Source organism: Lepisma saccharinum, chromosome 14 (assembly GCF_977018435.1).
Source record: "Lepisma saccharinum chromosome 14, izLepSacc3.1, whole genome shotgun sequence".
Lineage (NCBI taxonomy): Eukaryota > Metazoa > Arthropoda > Insecta > Zygentoma > Lepismatidae > Lepisma > Lepisma saccharinum.
The window spans coordinates 28,276,989-28,296,277 of record NC_139242.1 but is presented as its reverse complement, the minus strand read 5'-3'; the positions used below and the strand labels follow the sequence as shown (position 1 = coordinate 28,296,277).

Genomic DNA, 19,289 nt, shown 5'->3' with positions numbered 1-19,289 from the left:
CGTCGTCATAGTTTTTCATGACCAGGTTATGCTCGCTACTCATTCATAGCTTCCCAATTTAATCATGCTGGTGAGTGTTCACCAGCCTCAGACACAGGCTGAAATCTCAGGAGAAAAGCTGTTACGTTTCCCCCAGGAGACTCAAACCTGCACGAGGGGGCTCCCAGATGGTGCATTGGTATCGTCGTCGCCTTGTAATCAAGGGGTCCCAGGTTCAATACCCGATGGAGGCACATAATGGTTCGGATCCCACTTTAAACTGTAGGTCCAGTCCCAATTAGCCTTACTGTGCATTAAGTGGACTTAAAACACCAACACAATCAATCAATCAACCAATCGAACCTGCACGTGTCCCGTAGCCGGAACCCAAAGCATGATGCCTTAGACTGCACAGCCACAGTGCGGGACAAATCATTAAATTATCTAAAATACTATGTTCTGCAGTGGCGTAGCATGGGCATTTCGGGTGGGAACGCCAAGTCCGAAGGAAGGGTCGGCCCTTTTATGCTTAATAATTTACTTATGGAATTAGTCGCCACAGGTATTATTTATTTCCCTGAAGTCAGCTGGGTTATCAATAAAGCATCATTATCCATGCATGCTTTAGCTAGAAAATGAGATGCCTCACTATGCAACAAATGTTTTGAACTCTGGTGTTTTATACTTTTCGGCATGACGCAAATCATTATAAAACCTACCTGAATCACAAGTGCCTCTGCACAACAGTAGACGTCATTGTTGTGGATGATCCAACTACTGACTGATTTGGTTTATTTTACTTCGCTTTTCTACCACTTTTGGTTAATCGCGAATATGAATATGAGTGATGATATTGATGAAGGGACACTGACAAAGAACACCCGTACTCACGCCGGGATTCGAATCAGGGGCCTGTCGCCTTGGCGCGCTGTGCAAAACACTCTGACACGGTGGTGGGCGGATGATCCAACTATCGAACACTCTACTAACATAACAGTGCCGAGTAGTAATTCAGACCACTGTTTATTATGTCTTGAGAATGCTGATAAACATTTTAAAATAATTTTGTCCAGAGACCATTCGATGTTAAGAGTTTTCAAATGAATGCTAAACATTTCCATTGACACAATATTAAGCAGTTACATAATAACGAAAAAATAATAACCTGCAAAACTATTATTATTATTCCTTTTTATTAAGTGGTAGAGCAGCCACAGGCTGAACTTCTACCACAAGGACTTCACCAACTTATTTGACAAAAACTGTGTTGATCTTTTAGTTTTTAATGCACATCGCTGTTCGTGCGATAAATTATACAATGTAGTGGCCATTAAGAAGTGCTATATTTCAGTTTGGTAAAGTTACGTCAGTCAATATTGCATATTGTAGTAACACATAGCACGAGAGCCACGAGCGCGAAGAACCGGGAAGAAATTCTACCGCTATCGTCTACTTCAGAAGGCAGGAAGGGTCACGTGAACCAATCAAGTAGCCCTCGGCTCCATACGCAGGCGTACGAGAGAGCATTTGGTTGCGTGCTTTAGAGATCCAAGCTCTCCCTCCAGAAAGGCAGCAAGGAATATAGGGCTCTGTACGCCGAACCTGCTCGGCGTCCGGCCAGGAAAGGCATTGAAAAAAATGCTAGAACGAGTGTTGTTAGTGGAGCGTTGCAAGCGGATCGCGAAAAATAGCTATTATAATGTCATGAAGGTCAGACATATATGAAATTAGTCAAGATTTACTTTATATTGACAGCATTTACGCATTTTTGAAATTTATAATCGGGGAACGCTGGGCGTACGGGCGTACTATAACGCTACGCCACTGATGTTCTGAAATATTTGACCAACAGTTTGATTCTACTCTTCCTGGATGGTGTAACAGTTAATAAATCTGTGATCAGTTGGAGTTTGGTTGTGATCACATCACCTCCAAAATGGCTGAAATCGAGAATATGTGTGGCCCTACCCCGATATCCCTTAAATGTGCCTTCATGGTGCAGTGCTATATGTACAGAGAACTTTACCTTTACCTACTATACAACACACGGTACCTGCACACTCACTTTTAAATCTGCTTCAATACAGTTTGTGGATGTTTCAAGCTTAAATATCTTCTCCGTGTATTAACCATGCCAAAATTATAAGGCTGACATATTTAATTGTCTTGTCTGATTTCATCCAAATGGACCGTATCCATCCTCCAAAATATCTGGTTGCTATGAAAATAAGTTTCCATGGACAAAACATATTGGCCCCCACCTTCCTTATGCACTATATATTTTAGAAAATCAGTGTCAAGCCATAGCTTTAAGAAATGCCCTAAAATATTTAAGTCTCTTTTCTTAGTGTCCAAATTTGTAGTTTAGGCAGATATTTGAAAGTGTCATCAGAATTTGGAGCTACCTCCTCAGAATATGAAATATCAATTTTTCAACCATTATCTTCAAATGCTTTCAACAAATGCAAAATAAAATCATTCTAGTTACAACATGAATTTCAGCTTAAAAACTCTAAATTTTGCTACATATATCGTGGTCTAAAAATTGGTGTGATTCCGCCACCCTTCCTAAACTACACTATATTACAGAGTTTTTATTAAAAACTTCAAGCTCAAGTAATGTAATTCATAACTTAGCTCAGACTTGGTTTTCTTAATCTACGAAAATCTAACCTCAAATGTTAGCATAACTTAAAGCTCTTCCAAGGCATGTTAAATCAGTCTGTCGTCCAATATCTTTAAACATGGTTACAAATTTTTCTCAAATACAATATGACACCAATCCTTTAAGTTATCTTGTAACTCTAAAAAAAAGGCCACTTAAAAGGTTTACATTTCTGGCAAAATGTATGTTTGCGATTTTACCACCACTCCTCTCCTCAACTATGAAATATAATTTTAAAAGTTTTACTGCAAAATTGCGGACCGACGAATTATCTACAATGACTGAGTTTAGTTCCTCATACTTCGAAAATGCATTGTAGACAGTATTGGGGGGAAAAGAGAGCATGGTATAGTGTGTGTGTGTGTGCACCATGAGGAAAATCAGTTTTTCATTCACAATCTTGAAATACATTGTCAAATTTCACTGACATGCAATACCATTTGTCTGTCAAGTTTTCTAGCTGCAAAAATATGTTATCATGGTCATTAAATAGATGACTTGTCTTTCTTTGCCCATCCACCTCCTAAATCGTCCATTATGTTTTGATAAGTTTATTGTCTATTTACAGTGCAAGTAATGTCACAATGCTCCTGAAAGTTTTATGCACAAAGCTCGAAATTGTATAATATAAAAAGGTTTGAAAATGTAAAAAATGATCAAAATATGAAAGTATAGGTATGCATTGTATTTACTTGAGTAAAAGTTGATCGTCACAGGTGAAACTATGTGGTTTGCCCACATACGGAAGTGACTGATATCTAAAGTGCTACCCCATTTCAAAATTACATGCTTTGTTCGTTCAATGTTTTATCTAAATATGTCAGACCCTTTTGATTCTTTGTTTCTTGGATATATGTTTGTATCATTTCTGTTATAAGTCCATTTCTAGCATGATTTGAGTAAAATATCCTGAAAACCCACTGTGACTTGTACAAGGGTCATTCAAGGTTGACCGGGATTTTCGTATGTAAAAAATCGATGAATAGCCGGATCATGATGAAACGTGCAGGTGACGTAATGTATTCCTTCGCGAGTAACTAGCGCCCGGCATGACATATTTCGAGCATCCGCAGCAGTTGCAGCAAACATGGCGGCAAGCAGTGTGTCTGTGACTGTGGAGCAGCGCTGTGTAATCAAATTTCTCGTGAAGGAGAAAGTGAAACCAGCTGAGATTTTCAGACGATTGGAAGCACAGTATGGTGAACAAACGATGTCGCGGATAAGAGTGTACGAATGGTGTGAGCAGTTTCGCAAAGGATGGGAGCTGGTGACAAATGAAGCGCATGGACACATTCGCCCGACTGCAGTCACACCAGTGAATATCGCACGTGTTGAGCAAATGATTCTTGAGAACCGGCTAGTAACAGTGCGGGATATTGCTGCCGAGGTGAATATCAGTGTCGGGAGTGTTGAGACAATCGTTCACGACCACTTACGCTTCCGCAAAATCTGTGCAAGGTGGGTTCCCCGCCAGCTGACATTCGATCAGAAGTGGACACGCAGGATGGTGTCTGTGAACAGCTTCTGAATCGGTTTCGAGCAGAAGGTGATGAATTGTTGCAATCCATCATCACGTGTGATGAAATATGGTTGCACAATTCAACCCCAGAGACCAAAAGACGCAGCATGGAGTGGCGGCATAAAGGTTCCCCGCCCCCCAAGAAAAGCAAAACGCAGCCATCCGCTGAAAAGATCATGGCAAGTGTCTTCTGGGACATGAAGGGCGTTATCCATGTGGATTTTCTGGACAAAGGGAGCACGATTAATGACCAGTATTACTCCACATTGTTGAGTGGTGCTGTATGAAAGTCCATTCGTAAGAAAAGACCTGGGATGTTGTCTGGAAATGTCATTCTTCTCCATGACAATGCCCACCCTCACACGGTCAATGTGACAACAACAACTCTGGGAAGTTCTGCCCAATCCCCCCTACAGTCCGGATTTAGCCCCCAGTGATTATAATTTGTTTGCACCCCTTAAAGACCATCTGGGAGGGAAGAAATTCACGACAGACGAAGCACTGCGGAGCGATGTCCTCCAGTGGCTACGACAACAACCAAGTTCTTTCTATGCCAAAGGAATTCGGGAGCTGCCAGAACGATGGCAACGGTGCCTCGGCGTGCACGGAGAATACTTTGAAAAACTGACATAGTTTGGTGTTTCTTCTGCTACCTATCGGTCAACCTTGAATGATCCTTGTACCACATTAATTATTTTGAATATTATAAGCTTGGCTAAGCCTTTGTTTTACAAGTTCTCTCAAATTGTTGACAATTCTAGAACCTCACAATTATTTAAAGCAATAATTTACAACATTTTCTGAAAAAACAAAACAAATTTCAAGTGGGTTTTTTCAAGGTGGGTTTTTCTGAAGAAAAAAAAAACACATGGGAAAAACTGGGCTGGGACCACCTTTGCACCAAAGCACAAAAAAAATGTAAAAGGATAACTATTTACTATAGACAGTTTTTAAAGAGGAAACAAAGAAAGAATTAGTTTCCCGTGGAAGGCAAATTTTGGAATACAGCTTTTGACAAACATACAATACTCATGAACAAATTCTCTCAGTATATTGACCAGGAGAGTTCTGAGAAGGTTACCAAGCTTTCAAAAGCTAATGCCACTCTCATCTTCAGGGTAGATGCATTTCATTATAATTGGAGTATGCCATAGCTTCATATGTATATAAACGAACAAAAAAGACAAAACTGAAATTATCTGTTGTTTTGGAGAAATAACATGTTAATTGCTGTCACATGCTAGCAGTACATACGTATATGTGCCAGCCATTGTCAGTTGGTTAAAAGAAGCAGTACTGGTTAGTTAGGCTAGGCAAAACACTGATGGATCCATATGGCATTGTTGTGATAGAGGTATTTTAAACAAGTTTAAATTTCAACAATGTGCAATTGAGTTGATTGATTTGCTTTAATTTACTCTCCTATTTTGCCACTTTTGGCTAATTGTGAAGATGGGGATGAAAAGTGATAAGACGAAAAGCATGACAAAACAATTATAAAAACAACACAAGCCCCACGGAGGATTATACTGGCTGTGAGTCTCAATGTCAAAGTCTCGTAAATCTGCAAAATGCAGTCTAGGGTGTGCTACGTGGATGACAGGTTGACATTGACATTTGAATACTTCACAAAGGATCACTGTCTACACCCCTACCGCAGGTGTGCCCACAGGGGGGGTTTCATGGGAATTTTTGGAGGGACAACATTTTATACCAATTCTATATATCTTCACACAAACATGGGGGGGATCGTATAGTTTAATTGACTTGTTATTGATTTTTAGTTTTGGTTATTATGTACAGTTTTTCTACCTACCTGTGGGTGATAGGGCTGAAATGAAACACCAACAGAATTGGTTTGGATGGAAAAGGAGGGGGGGTATTCGCATTAATACAAGGTAAGTCGAGCAGACGAACTGTGCAGAATAAGGTTCTTAAATATGTCTATATTATACAGTGACGCATCCACAGGGGGTCATTCGACGGAAGTCAATTCTAGGGTAGCAAGGGGAGACAAACATTGACAGCCTAGGGCACCTGCAGGGTGGCACAGAGGAGCAATTACCCCTTTGATTTCAAATTTTATGCAAATAAAAATACATTTTACAAAATTTTCTTGCTTGCTTCGCTCGCATTATCTCCTTTTCCGTTTTCGTCAAGTTCAGAGCTGTAGCTAGGGGTGGCGGGAGTCAACCATGGGCACCAAATGATCTAAAAAAAAGTTGTAAAAAACAGAATGCCATGGCATCCAGTGAAATTATTTGCACCCTATTAAATCAATATTGCTTTCAAATGCAAAAATTGGATCAAATTTTTTTTTTTGGTCGCTTCACTTGCATTCTACTAGTTTTCTGTAATGTAATATATTTGAATAATATGTGTTGTATATTTATATTGAATAAGCTTTGAATACATACACAATTTAGTGTTAGCTTTTTGCATATGTACATACTTTCTGTTTTATGTTGCTGCGTGTTGCATATGTGTAAAACATATGTTGTACATGAAAGTTACACATGCATCTTCGGAATACATTTATCATTCATTTTCTGCCATTCAAAAATACAGTTTGTGTGCTTTATTTCCATTATTAGCTAATGTGAAACAGACTTCTACCCCCTTTTTGTGTAATTTATGAGGATAATAACGTCTTTGATACTATACTACTGGTAATAATAATAATAAAGCCATTATTAATGTTATTATAATTATTATTATTATTGGTACAGTTATCCTGGTAATTCCCCCCCCCCCCCAGACAAAAATTTGTGGTTGCACCTCTTGGTATTATATTTTTCCACAAATTTTGTCCGACAAAAATTATTTCAGTAATTAATTCGGTATAAACGTGGAAGGGGGGGGGGAGAATATTCTACCTTTCTGGGGAGGAGTTCGTCATGGGCCTTGGGGGGATATGGCCTACCATATTCAATTATGGATATTTGTATCAACCAAAAGAATACTAGCATTGGTTCAAATAGTGTTGACTCATATTTCTGTCAAGAAAATAAGAGAAAATGAATTAAAAAATAATAATTATAATGTAAGAGATAATGAATTATTTCTTATTGGTAAACTTCTATAATGTAAGGATCATCAGAGTTAAGATAGGGGAAAGTCTTACAGTACTGGACAATGCTAGTTCTCGCTTTGGATGCTCGAGAGCAGCAGTTGCCAGGTACCAGTCAGATGTGTATATGTCAATGTTTAACATAGTTTGGGCACGCAAGTCTGTGCAGTGTGTCATGGGAAAGGAGAGAGATTGAAGAGGTTCGTAGGAAAAGGGAGTGTGAAAAGTTATTTTCACTGTGATATTCCTCCAGTTCTAGATAAGCAGTAGATATAGATTTATACCTAAGTGTGTATGTAGGCCTCTAGTTCGTAATACAGAAGGTTGATCCACATATATGTGTCCGATTTTCAACCGTCACCCTTGTGCACAGAATCCACCGATCCAAGCGGTTAAAAGTGCGGGAGGGCGGTTAGAGCCTGTAGTATCATGGCACTATCGGGAGTGTGTGTTGTGTGCATCATGGCTCCTAAGGTGAACCGTATTTGGGAGGGCTACATAGTTGCACTTTTCCACGCAAAATATTCGGTGTCGAAAATTCAGAAACAGTGCAAAGAACATGGATGCACCCTGAGTTCCGACGACTATCAAGAACACAATCAAGCGGCATAAAAACCATGAGGTTCCAGCTATTCAATCGCCCACCAGGGGAATGAGGAAGCGAGCGTGCACTGCAGTGTTGCTGCCTGTGTCTCGGAAGTTGCGTAGAATGGCGCTACAGGAACCCCCCCCCCCCCCACCTAATGCAATGTGTGATGGCCACACGACTCCATGTGGCCCAGTCAACAGTGAACCACACCCTGATTGAGAAATTAAACCTCTGGAAGGTCTTTTAAAAGCCGTGGGCATTACCTCAGTAAGGCCTATCAGTGTGAGAGAACGACCAACAGCAGGCGCCTCTACGAACGCCATTTATCTGGGGTCAAGTTGAAGTTTGCGGTCACACTAGATGAGGCATCCACGTGATGCAAAATGTCATCCAGATTTCGTCCGTCATTGCAAAGCAACTTTCTCGAAGGGATATGTGGTTGTCGCGGCATACCTATCAAGGCAAGGCAGGTCCCAAAAAACTGTAAAATCAACTCTGCATTCTTTCGGCAGCATATCCTGACCCCAATTTATACATACGATCTGCCGCGTTTGTATGGAAATGCCGTAAATCACGTCTCTGTGCATATGGATAAGGCCTCATCACATACATCTAGTTCTACCCAGAACTTTCTACAACAGATGGCAACAGACACCGGCATTTGGGCTATTCCATTTCACGATATACCGGTGAAGTCACCGGATGCAGTGCCATGGATTTCTGTGGGTTTGGTCTACTGAAACTGGCACTTTCCTCTTGTCGTGTCACCACTCTCCGGGGCCTGTGGAAAGCCTGTCAGGAGGAATGGCAGAAGATTCCACTTCCTGTACTTCGTCGTAGCCTCCTACAATGGAAGTTATGGTGCAGGGCTATTGCCAAGACACACGGTGTTCACACTGAGGCCAACCGATGGTGGTCCTGTGGATTTTCATAAGGTAAGTGCTAGTCCAAAATCGAACACATATACGTGGATCGACGTCCTGTAGCTGATAAAATATTCACGATAGCATCTGCATGGAATGTAAAATCGAACAACGTGCTACCATGTGATGATCGTACAGTACCAGACAACGAAGAGTATTCCAGTACCGGACACAAAGAAGTTCAAAACCAATCATACAGAAAGATGTTGCTGGCCTTGTTTGCCTTCTATTCCACCTGTAGAATGGAACTTGCAGTCAGTTCTCTGCTGTTCGGTCTATTTCCTGGGAACGAAGGGGTATTTGTCGATTCCGATTTCCTCCCCGCTGGGAATTTTACAGTCTAATGCAGACTATGTTTCTGCAACGCCAGTACCGAATGATCTGCCAGTTGCCACATCAACACACACAGGACAGAGCAATAGCAACTCCACAACATCTGAACTAGGACACTCATACACTAATCTGTGAAGAAGAAGAAGAAGAAGAAAATGATAACTCAGAAGAGACGAAATGATTGAGACATGCAGGATGTTGGAAAGATGAAACGAGGAAACGTATCATGCACTTCTGCAAGGGGAGTAAAGGAGGATGAAAACTACATGCCACCTATGAAGAAGACAAAGCACCTTGACTTCAGTTCCGATCAGAAAGAAACAACAGAATTTATCTTTGGTAGCAATACATTCAATGAAGAATGGGTGAAATGTCTCTCATGTAATGGTTGGGCCGATGTCCAATGTGCAGATGAGGAAAGCATCTTGTATTTTACTTGCGAACATTGCAAGAATGATGCTAATCTTTAGGTAAGTGCCTTGCCACTGCATTTCGATAGTCGGTGATTTTTAATTTATGATTTTAATTAATCTATAAGCTTACACATTGCCTGTCAAGTACTGGATGACAATTTTTGTTATTCTTCAAATGTTACTTTTTTCTTGTTTGCAATCCCATTTTTCATCAGTGATTCTGTTCTTAATAAAGAATGTCTTGAAGTACCATACTCTTGTTTTCAACTTACATTCCACCTACTCATTTTTTAATTATTGCCAATAAACTTAAGGTGTCCGGTACTGTAAGACTTTTCCCTATATGCTGAACTCTATACCTAACATATGAATGTTTGGTAACATTCTCTCCCCCCTGTGAGTGGATATACATATTTCTCATCTTCATATTTTGAAAATGCCATCTAAAGGTAAGTTTTCTAATGTTGGAAGTGGCCCCGGTGCCCACCCAGCATCGAATAACATGGGTACCTGGGGGAAACCCTGGGGGGTAAAGGCGGTCAGGGGCATGATGCTGATCACATCACCCCAACTCATGACCGGATCAAGAAAGTGTGGGGCGTTACCCCAACAACCCCTATACGCCTTCATGGCGTGGTGCTAAGCACAGGGGAGCACTTTACCTTTTTTTTTAAAGGTAAGTTAAGAATTTTGCAATTATAATAAACTAGTAGACAGATTTATTATCAATTAGTTTTAACTTTGAATTACTTCATATAATAGTAATCTATTGTTATGCTGCCTATGATGTAACTGTATCTTATCACCATAATTACTTAATACCTCAAGCTTCTTTTTTACACATAGCAGAAATTATGCTCAGCAGTTTAGTCCAAACTTGCAATATTGAATAAAAAATTATACATATTTTCCAGTCCTTCTTTATAAAAAAACGATTATAGCCTAATTATAAAATACATAAAAGATTTTTAAGAATCAGAACAAATTAATTGTTCAGACACATGTAACAAAATGTACACCAAATAAAAGACAAACTCTTTTTGACATTGCACCAACATAGTTGCGCAAAAAGCTGACAGAAGTGTTGCTGCCACATATGCAGTCATGGTGGCGAACGGGACAGAGAAAGCATATTCTGTGCTTCATTTTGCCCACAGCCAGCTGACTATGATCCCATGCAATTTCTTCCTGTGGGGTGGTGTCACGGATCATCCCTACCACAGGCCTCAGTGATCTGCACCACTGAATCACCATGGCCTTTAACCCAGTCACTCCTCATATACTGCGTTGGTGTGGACAGAAATGAACTACAGACTAGACGTGTGCTGTGTGACGAAGGGTTGACATAATGAACACTTACGAGAACTGTAAAAGAATCTCGAAGAATTTGTCTTTTACTTGGGGTATGATTCATTGCATGTAACTGAACTGTTTAATTATGAGCCATATCCAGAAAAGTGGTACTTGTTTACTAATAAAACATTAAAATACTGACCAAGGCAGAATTTATAGTATAAAAAATACAGTAAAAACTCAATAATCCGGAATTTGCTTAATCCAGACAGGCAAAAGGCAAAAGCAAAAAAAAAAAAAAAAAGCAGAATGCAAGGTTTTAAATGTGGCTAGAAGTCAACAAGAGAACTTCCCAAAGAAAAGGCAGTCAACCACTAATGAAATTCTGTTTTCCGCAGACTTTGTATTGTGCTGTATAATGTCTTTAGACATATGCCCTTTAAATACACCATAATAAACATGCTTTGTTGCTACAAAATGGAGTTTGAATGCACTTTCTACTGTTCTTTTAGGTTATTTCAGTTAATCCAGACTTTCGTTAAACCGGTCAACTTATCACCCCCCCCCCCCCTCCATTAGTCCAGATTAACGAGGTTATAGTGTATATATTTTTCATCCTATACATTCTGCCTTGGTCAGTATTTTAATGTTTTATTGACATGGAAGCAAGGTTTAACAGTGTTACTGTTTACTAATAAAAAAGGATGAAAGAAGTTAGTTGAACAAAACCATTTTACTCCGAAAGTACATACCTTGAGCTATCTTTCTACGTGGGAAGTTGTGGCATTGAGGCACTTTTTGTACCAGACAAGTTTTTGTTTACCCTTGTCATGCACTCTGCAATCAGTCAATTGAAAAGTTACAATTTTCTGGAGCTCTTCATTGTCATTAATGCACTTTATTCCCAAAAACTAATTTAACATTGTAAAATATTATAATCGATTAGGGCAAGATCGGAGCTGTAGGCAAGGTGTTCTCACACCTCCCACCAAAATTGCTGAAGCAGCTGGTTCATCTTGACTGGCCACAGAAACCTGTACACAACCACTAGTGCAATGAAAATTGTTTGAAAGCACATGCACAAGTGACTCGTACCACTTGTTGTGTATCCTGTGGCCAATGGACTGGTGGCACAAGTGTATGACGAGGATATATAAAAACGGTTTTCCAGTATGATAAGTGCCTCAATCTCATGAGTGCCTATGTAGGAAAATAACTCAAGGTATGAACTTTCAGAGCAAAAACGGTTCTGTTCAAGTAACTTCCATTTCTTTTTTATTACTGAACAAGTAATCTATGTGATCAAAAGTATCCGGACACACCGCGAAACGTGTGTTTATCATAGAGGGCGACACAGTACTGCCATCTACCGCGTGGAACACATAGTCAGCGAACTCAGTAGTCTGCAGACAGTGTGAGACAGTAGTATGGGATGGTCTGAGGAACTCACAGACTTTTAACGTGGTCAGTTGGTTGGGTGCCACTTGTGTAGGAAGTCTGTGTGTGAGATTTCCACCCTCCTAAACATCCCTCTGTCCACTGTTTCCAATGTTATAGTGAAGGGATGTGCACAACCCAAAAGCATGCAGGCCAACCTCCCTTGTTGACCTCCAGAGACCATCGAGTGTTGAAGAGGGTCATAAAGCATTATCGTCAATCATCCATCGCCACCATCACACAGGAATTCCGAACTGCATCAGGATCTACTGCAAGAACCATTACTGTTTGGCACAAGGTGTGGCAACTTGGTTTCCGTGGCTGAGCAGCTGCCCATGAGTCAAACATCACACAGACAAATGCCAAACGCCACCTCGTGTGGTGCAAGGAGCGTCGAAACTGGACCATAGAACAGTGGAAAACCGTTGTGTGGAGTGATGAACCACAGTACACAATGTGGCGATCAGATGGTAGGGTGTGGGTGTGGCGAATGCCTGGTGAACGACATCTACCAGCCTGTATAGTGCCGACAGTGAAATTCGGAGGTGGCGGGGTTACAGTATGGGCATGTTTCTCCTGGAGGGGCTTGACCCCTTGTTGCTTTACATGACAATGTCACGGCACAAGCTTACGTTGACATTTTAACAGCTTTCATGCTGCCTACCGTCGAAGACCAGTTCGGGGATGGCCATTGTGTCTTTCAACAAGACCGAGCACCCATCCATACTGCAGGGCTTGTGGGGGAGTGGATTGACGACAACAACGTCCCACTAATGGACTGGCCTGCGCAGAGTCCTGATTTGAAACCCATAGAACATCTCTGGGATGTTTTGGAATGCCGACTTCGTGCTAGACCACACCGATCCACATCAATACCTCTTCTCATTTTGGCGCTCTGCGAGGATTGGGCTGCCATTCCTCAGGAAACCTTCCGGCACCTGATTGAAAGTATGCCTGTGAGAGTGAACGCTGTCATCAAGGCTAAGGGTGGGCCAACAGTGTATTGACTGCCAGTATTCCCGATGGAGGGTTGCCCAAACTTGTACTTTATTTTCAGGTGGGTGTCCGGATACTTCTGATCACATAGAGTATCACTTTCTGGACATGCCTTGTATACTGATTTTTAAAAATCTTTCACAGACTTTATAATTACCCTCTACAGAGTGCATTTGAAATCTTCAAATGTATTTTCATTCATTGCTATAATTTCAGAATGTCAACCACCGCACATACCGGTTTTCCTGACAGTGTCCTCTGTAGTTGATGATGTGCTGGAACTTAATTGGGAGGTGTCATCTGTGCAGCAAGATGACTGGGTTGGTCTATTTACAAGCGACCCGAAAACTAATTGGTCATCTCCGCTGGCCCAGGTCACGGTACTCCACGAAAAGGGCTGGTACTTTACTAACGTGAGTGCAGACGAGGAAATAGACTGGGATTTAACACATGGAGATCAATGTCTGAACTATTGGATAGGATTTGTGCGAAACAATGCCACGCTTTATTCAGACTGCTTGAAGATTAGACCCACCTGGATGTGGGACCACAGGTAGACCACGCCTCTTCTCAGGGAGTGAGCATGGATGTTTTTACCTAAGTACATGAAAGTTTTATACTTTTAACATTTATAACTTGCTTTCACATGCTTTTGGGGATGCAGATTAATCAAGAAACATTGTTTCCAAATACAGATTTGATATTTTCACCTTCTTATACCTGGTCATTAGTTATTACATACCTGAAGCCAACTCATATTCTATGAGACAACACTGAATGTAGAGGATCTTCATGATGATTAGGTTTACGAAGTAATAATACCGAAAACAGGAAATACCTTCTATTAATTTCATATCAACCATGATGTACACTGGTCTCACTGGTGGCATAATGGTAATGTCAAAGTCTTGTAATCAAGGGGTTTCAGGTTTGACACCTGGTGAGGCACATAGTGTATCAGATCCCACTTTAAACTATAGGTTGTCCCGATTAGCCTTTCTGTGCATAAAGTGAACTTGAAACAAAAACTGAAACCATGATGTACACAATGAAAAATTTGATGGTGAGCAATGATGAACAGATTTCTAAAATGTGTCATCTTCAAGCAAATCTGTGTGCATTGTAGTAAATTAAAAACAACTATCTCAAAAATATAAACTATAGGAAAATTATTCCTTTGTCTCACTCCAGCATAAACGAAGGAGATCCTGAAAACAGGGTTTCAGTTCTTCCAACTGAACATCTCGATGTCAAAACAGCAAAGTTCACAGATATTTAAAAGCTATTCACAAAATAAATATTTCAAAGAAAATTCCTAAACAATGTTTCCTGATTTAGGCACTACCTAAAAATACCACAAATTACCATAATGTATGATATGTGCATGATAAATTTTAAATATTAAAACAATAATAATAATAATAATAATAATTGCTCATAATAGTAATTTGCATCTGAATGCATGTTCTCAATCTTACCCAAAGTGCTTTTCCTAACTTGTACATGCTGGGGTCAGTAAATTTTAATAATAATTTTCAATATATTTTCACATGTCTGATGTTTTATAACTTTCTGTCTATCCACATTAATTAAAGCATGAAGGATGAACTGGGAAACTCTGATTGTAGTTTGTTACACTAACCAATAGCACTAATATCGGTGGGATATCTGACTATTGTAAAATATGTTCATGATATGTTTTGGACCTTAATAAACCACACATCTTTTTGCCCTCCTAATTTTAGAATACAATACCACCACTGTTTATCAGATGCAGAGAAAAATATACCAGATTATTAACCCTAATGAAGAACAACGAAGCATTTTGCTAAATAATACTACTGCATAAACATATGATGTTTCACATAATCCCTACTGAGACAAAGGGGTGTGCTTACAAAAATGAGGTAAATCCACAAATGGCATTCCTTCTGGTGCTATCTAGAAATTGGTGAGGTTGCATATCTCAAAAAAGTAAGGGCAATGCTCAGAACATATATACGAGCCTTGTAAAGACATCTTTGGAAGAAACAACAGAATAAAAAAGTGAGATGTGCCTGTTTGTCTTGAAAGAAATGACATAATCGTTTTCAAAATATGATAATTTCATGATTTTACATATGGAATCATAGCAACAAATTAGCTAAACACACTTCCATAGATTTTTAGGAAATACAAGTTTTATTCTTCATCCAGATAGTAGATGCATTATAATCACAGCTATGTAGTGCATTTACAGTAATGTATCACTTCTTTTTTTCAGTTTTCTTCTTCAGTCAAAAAGAATAAGAAGATATGCATGTTTAGTGTGGACACATGTCGAAAGATATTAATGCACTGATACTGTTTTATGGATAATGAATGTTTCCTCTTCTTCTGTCACAATATCCAAGAGCTTAAGTCTGAATCACGAACCTTACGACTTTCTGTAAACAAACCATCTCACTTGGAGTAACGTATCACTCTGCATCAGCTGTTCATGGATGGCAGGCGTGGCCATCATATGCTGTTGTTTACTCACATTTCACCAGACTACGTTAGATGAAAAAAACATATTTCTATTTTTACTGATATACCTACCAGTGGCGGCTGGAAAGAAATCAATATGGTCATGCTCACCAATTAGCAGAACGCAGTCCTCAGAATGCTTGAATTTCGTAATCGCATTGAGACAGACACATAAATTATATTAACACCACTACTTGGAAACTCGGGAGAGGAACCGCAGCTGACCCAAATCGCTTGCGCGCATGCTCTTTTCAAACCACTGTGGTGACGCATATGTCAGCGTAGATGCTGTCAAAGTATCGACCAATCAGAGAAAAGTACTGCCTAAGGAGAATGGCATGACTTCCCACGTAACGCGAAGCGACGGGAGCTTCTGCAGCAGACGACGTTCCCATTGCAAAAGTACTGCTTCTAACGAGGAGCACGACTGTGCCATGCGCCTGAGAAAAACTAAGAATTCGAAGGAAAAATAAGGCAAAAAAGGATGTCATAGTATGGATTTTATATTTTCATGTTAATAAGCACAAATACGTTTTATTTTGCTGTAAAATAGATCATGCTGAGCATGACCGTCATAGCCGCTACTGATACCTAAACATTGAAGTATAAGGAATTTTCGAAGTGATTAAATACGTGTTGTTGTTGAAGTACAGGAATGAACATATTTTTCAACTCCAAAAATTACATTTATCTGACACTGGGTTAACAGATCCCTCCTCATGCAAGGGAAAAATATTTACTTACTTTAACCCAATGGGAGAGGTTCGATGTCTGTCTGATATTCAATCTTCCGATTCCCTTTCCCGGTCATTAACTTGAATAACAAATCTTCCTAAATTCAAATCATCTGTCAGGTTGTCTACTTCCCACAATTTCCGCTCTTCGGTTTCACATGCCGCACTGCATCGGCCCAGTTACATGCTGAAATCTGAGACATGGCAATCTCTGTCAGTCTCTTGACCTCATCCAACTTGAACATTTTGTTGTTGCATGCAATGTACCCTTTGACCTGAACCTATATCATTTCAATGAGATTCAGGTTGCAGTGGTAAGGTGGTAGATGCAACATGATATGCCCGGCTCTCCTCCCTATTTCGTCATCAACATATTTGTCATAGCTTGGCTTCATATGCGAAACGTGATCCAAAAAGTTCCACCTCGAGCAGGTCAGCTGGAAGTCCAATGCCTTTTTCACTCAGCCCAGCTAATGTCAGTCTTCTTCCAAGCAGTGATTAGCAACTTGTCGCATTTCATACTGTGATAGGGAGCATTATCCAGCACAATAACACTGTTTGGGTCAAGTTTTGGCAGAACAGATGAAAACCACTTCTCAAAACATCACCATCTATTTCTTTGTGGTAGTCACCTGTTGTCTTGGACACAAAAATAAGCTGTGTACCATCCAGGAACCAACTTTCACTCCCAAAATGAACAATGATAAGCCTCTTGCCTTTTCCTGATAGTTGCTTTAGTCTGGTTGACAGTCCTTCAAGAAAATCTTTCTACCTGGAGGTGACAGTGCTATCATGCCATGCCCACAGTGTGCCCTGCATTTACACGCGTCTCCTCCAAGCAATAAATGTTCTTACGTTGCTTCCGCGGTTCCCTTACAGACCAGACATATTTTTGGTGCCAAACAACAATATCGTCCCTGTCAATGAGTGCTGTCTGTCGACTTCGCTTCCGAAAAACGAACCCAACATCCAACCAACAAGAGGTGATTTAACATGGACGTGCTAAAATTGGGGAGATCCTCGTCATTATTAATATCCTACAATACCTTCTGCATGATGGGCAGTTCTTGATTAAAATAATAAGACATATTGCACTTATCTCGAAATTTGTGCACTTGTTTACACGAGCAACAACAGTGTGTTTCTTCCCGGGAGTCACAACTTCACTGGTCGGTTTCTGTTCTTTCACCACACCGAAAACACAAGATGCCGACACCAGAGAGCAGTAGAGAGTGATACCGAAGTGTCAGTCAGTTCCTTTGATGTTCATGTGCCTCCCATGGCGGGCAACGTGACTGGATACACGTCCTTTTGTTTACAGAAGGTCTTAAGTTTTATGATTTCCACTTTAGTTAACATATCTTGACAGTAAAGTTCATTATTAGATCATTTGTTACATTCGTAAAAATACCTCATACTTTTTCTCTTTGCAGATCAGAATTGGAAAATCTTCCACTGAACAAACTGTTCCTGCCAGGTACACACAACTCCGGTTGTGTTCATGCGAACAAACAACGAAGCGGCTTCTTTAGGTTCCTACTTACCCAGGATGTATCAGTTTGGCAACAGCTGGTAGCTGGGATACGATACCTGGATATTCGAGTTGGTTACTACTCGCATCTGGCCGAAAGGTTTTGGGTTAATCACGATCTACTCCGAATAGCCCCTTTGCTCCCTTTGCTACAAGATGTAAAAAAGTTCCTTAGGGAAACAAAGGAAATAGTTATCCTAGATTTTCACAGATTTCCTGTAGGTTTCTCTCGAAGGCAGCGCAGGCACAGGCGACTGGTTTCTTTAATAACGGAGGAACTTGGCGAGTTCATGGCCCCTGCATGGCTGGGCCACACGGTCACTTTAAAAACTTTATGGACAACACACTCGCGTCTGCTGGTGTTCTATAAGGAGAAGATCATAACTAACGAATCACAATTGTTGTGGCATCCACTGGCACAAGAATGGGGTGATAAACAAAGTCCAGAAGATCTTAAGAAGTATCTTGATTCGACGGTAAAAAAGAAAGAAACTTATAATAAGTTGTGGGCAGCCATGGCAGAGCTGACACCAACTACAATGGACATATTTTTCCGGCCAACTTTAAGTTTAAAACATATGGCTGACAATGTGAATAGAAATGTGACTGAATGGTTTCAAAAACTGTGGTGGAGGAAAACTAATATAGTAGCTGCGGATTTCTTCAGAGGTAGCAATCTCATCGATGTTGCAATTGAAGCTAACCGCAAGAAAGCCTCGTGCTAGGTTGTAACATGAGTTAAATGATGTTTTCAAAGTAATAACACAGAAGAGAGGGTGACCAGTGAATGGAACTGCAGAAACCATAAACTCTCAATGAAATTGTGATTATAAATTTTTAAATGTCACAGTTTAAGAGGATCTGTTCGATCGATATATGTATAAACAATGAAACTGACTTGTACATGATATTATCATTTTCATATAAATATAAATATTTGTTAACACAGATTAATGTTTTCATTTTTAGCATTCAGTGTAATATTTCATCCAGGCTAATGAAGGAAAATTATTAATAAAGCACCCAAACGTCAACCTCACTTCCACGTAGCACACACCGGTAACTGCTTTTTGCAGACCAATGAGAATCTGTCTTCTGGATCTACAGCCAGTATAGTCCTCTGCAGGGCTGTGTGTGTTGCCCTGTGCTGAGTGTCCCTTTACAGCCTCAGCATTTAACTCAGGTAAGGATATTTTAGTTATGGTATAATGGGACGGGTGCAAAATAGCCTAAGTGCTGATACACATCAATCAATTATTAATACATACACTGCCACCAGGGAATAGTCAAATTCTTATT

The 19,289-nt window shown here is 40.1% G+C and overlaps 1 protein-coding gene across 2 annotated transcripts in view; it reads left to right on the top strand.

The window, feature by feature from the left end:
- The window catches only part of LOC145998753 (PI-PLC X domain-containing protein 3-like), an 81,588-nt gene extending 62,648 nt beyond the window's left edge, over window positions 1–18,940 (top strand). For both annotated transcript variants that reach the window (XM_083135303.1, XM_083135304.1), the window contains exons 3-4: window positions 13,434–13,770; window positions 17,893–18,940. In XM_083135303.1, the coding sequence (XP_082991429.1) occupies window positions 13,434–13,770; window positions 17,893–18,715 (1,160 nt within the window). In that variant the 3' untranslated portion in view covers window positions 18,716–18,940. The remainder of the gene's footprint in view (window positions 1–13,433; window positions 13,771–17,892) is intronic.
- The last annotated feature ends 349 nt before the right edge of the window (window positions 18,941–19,289 follow it).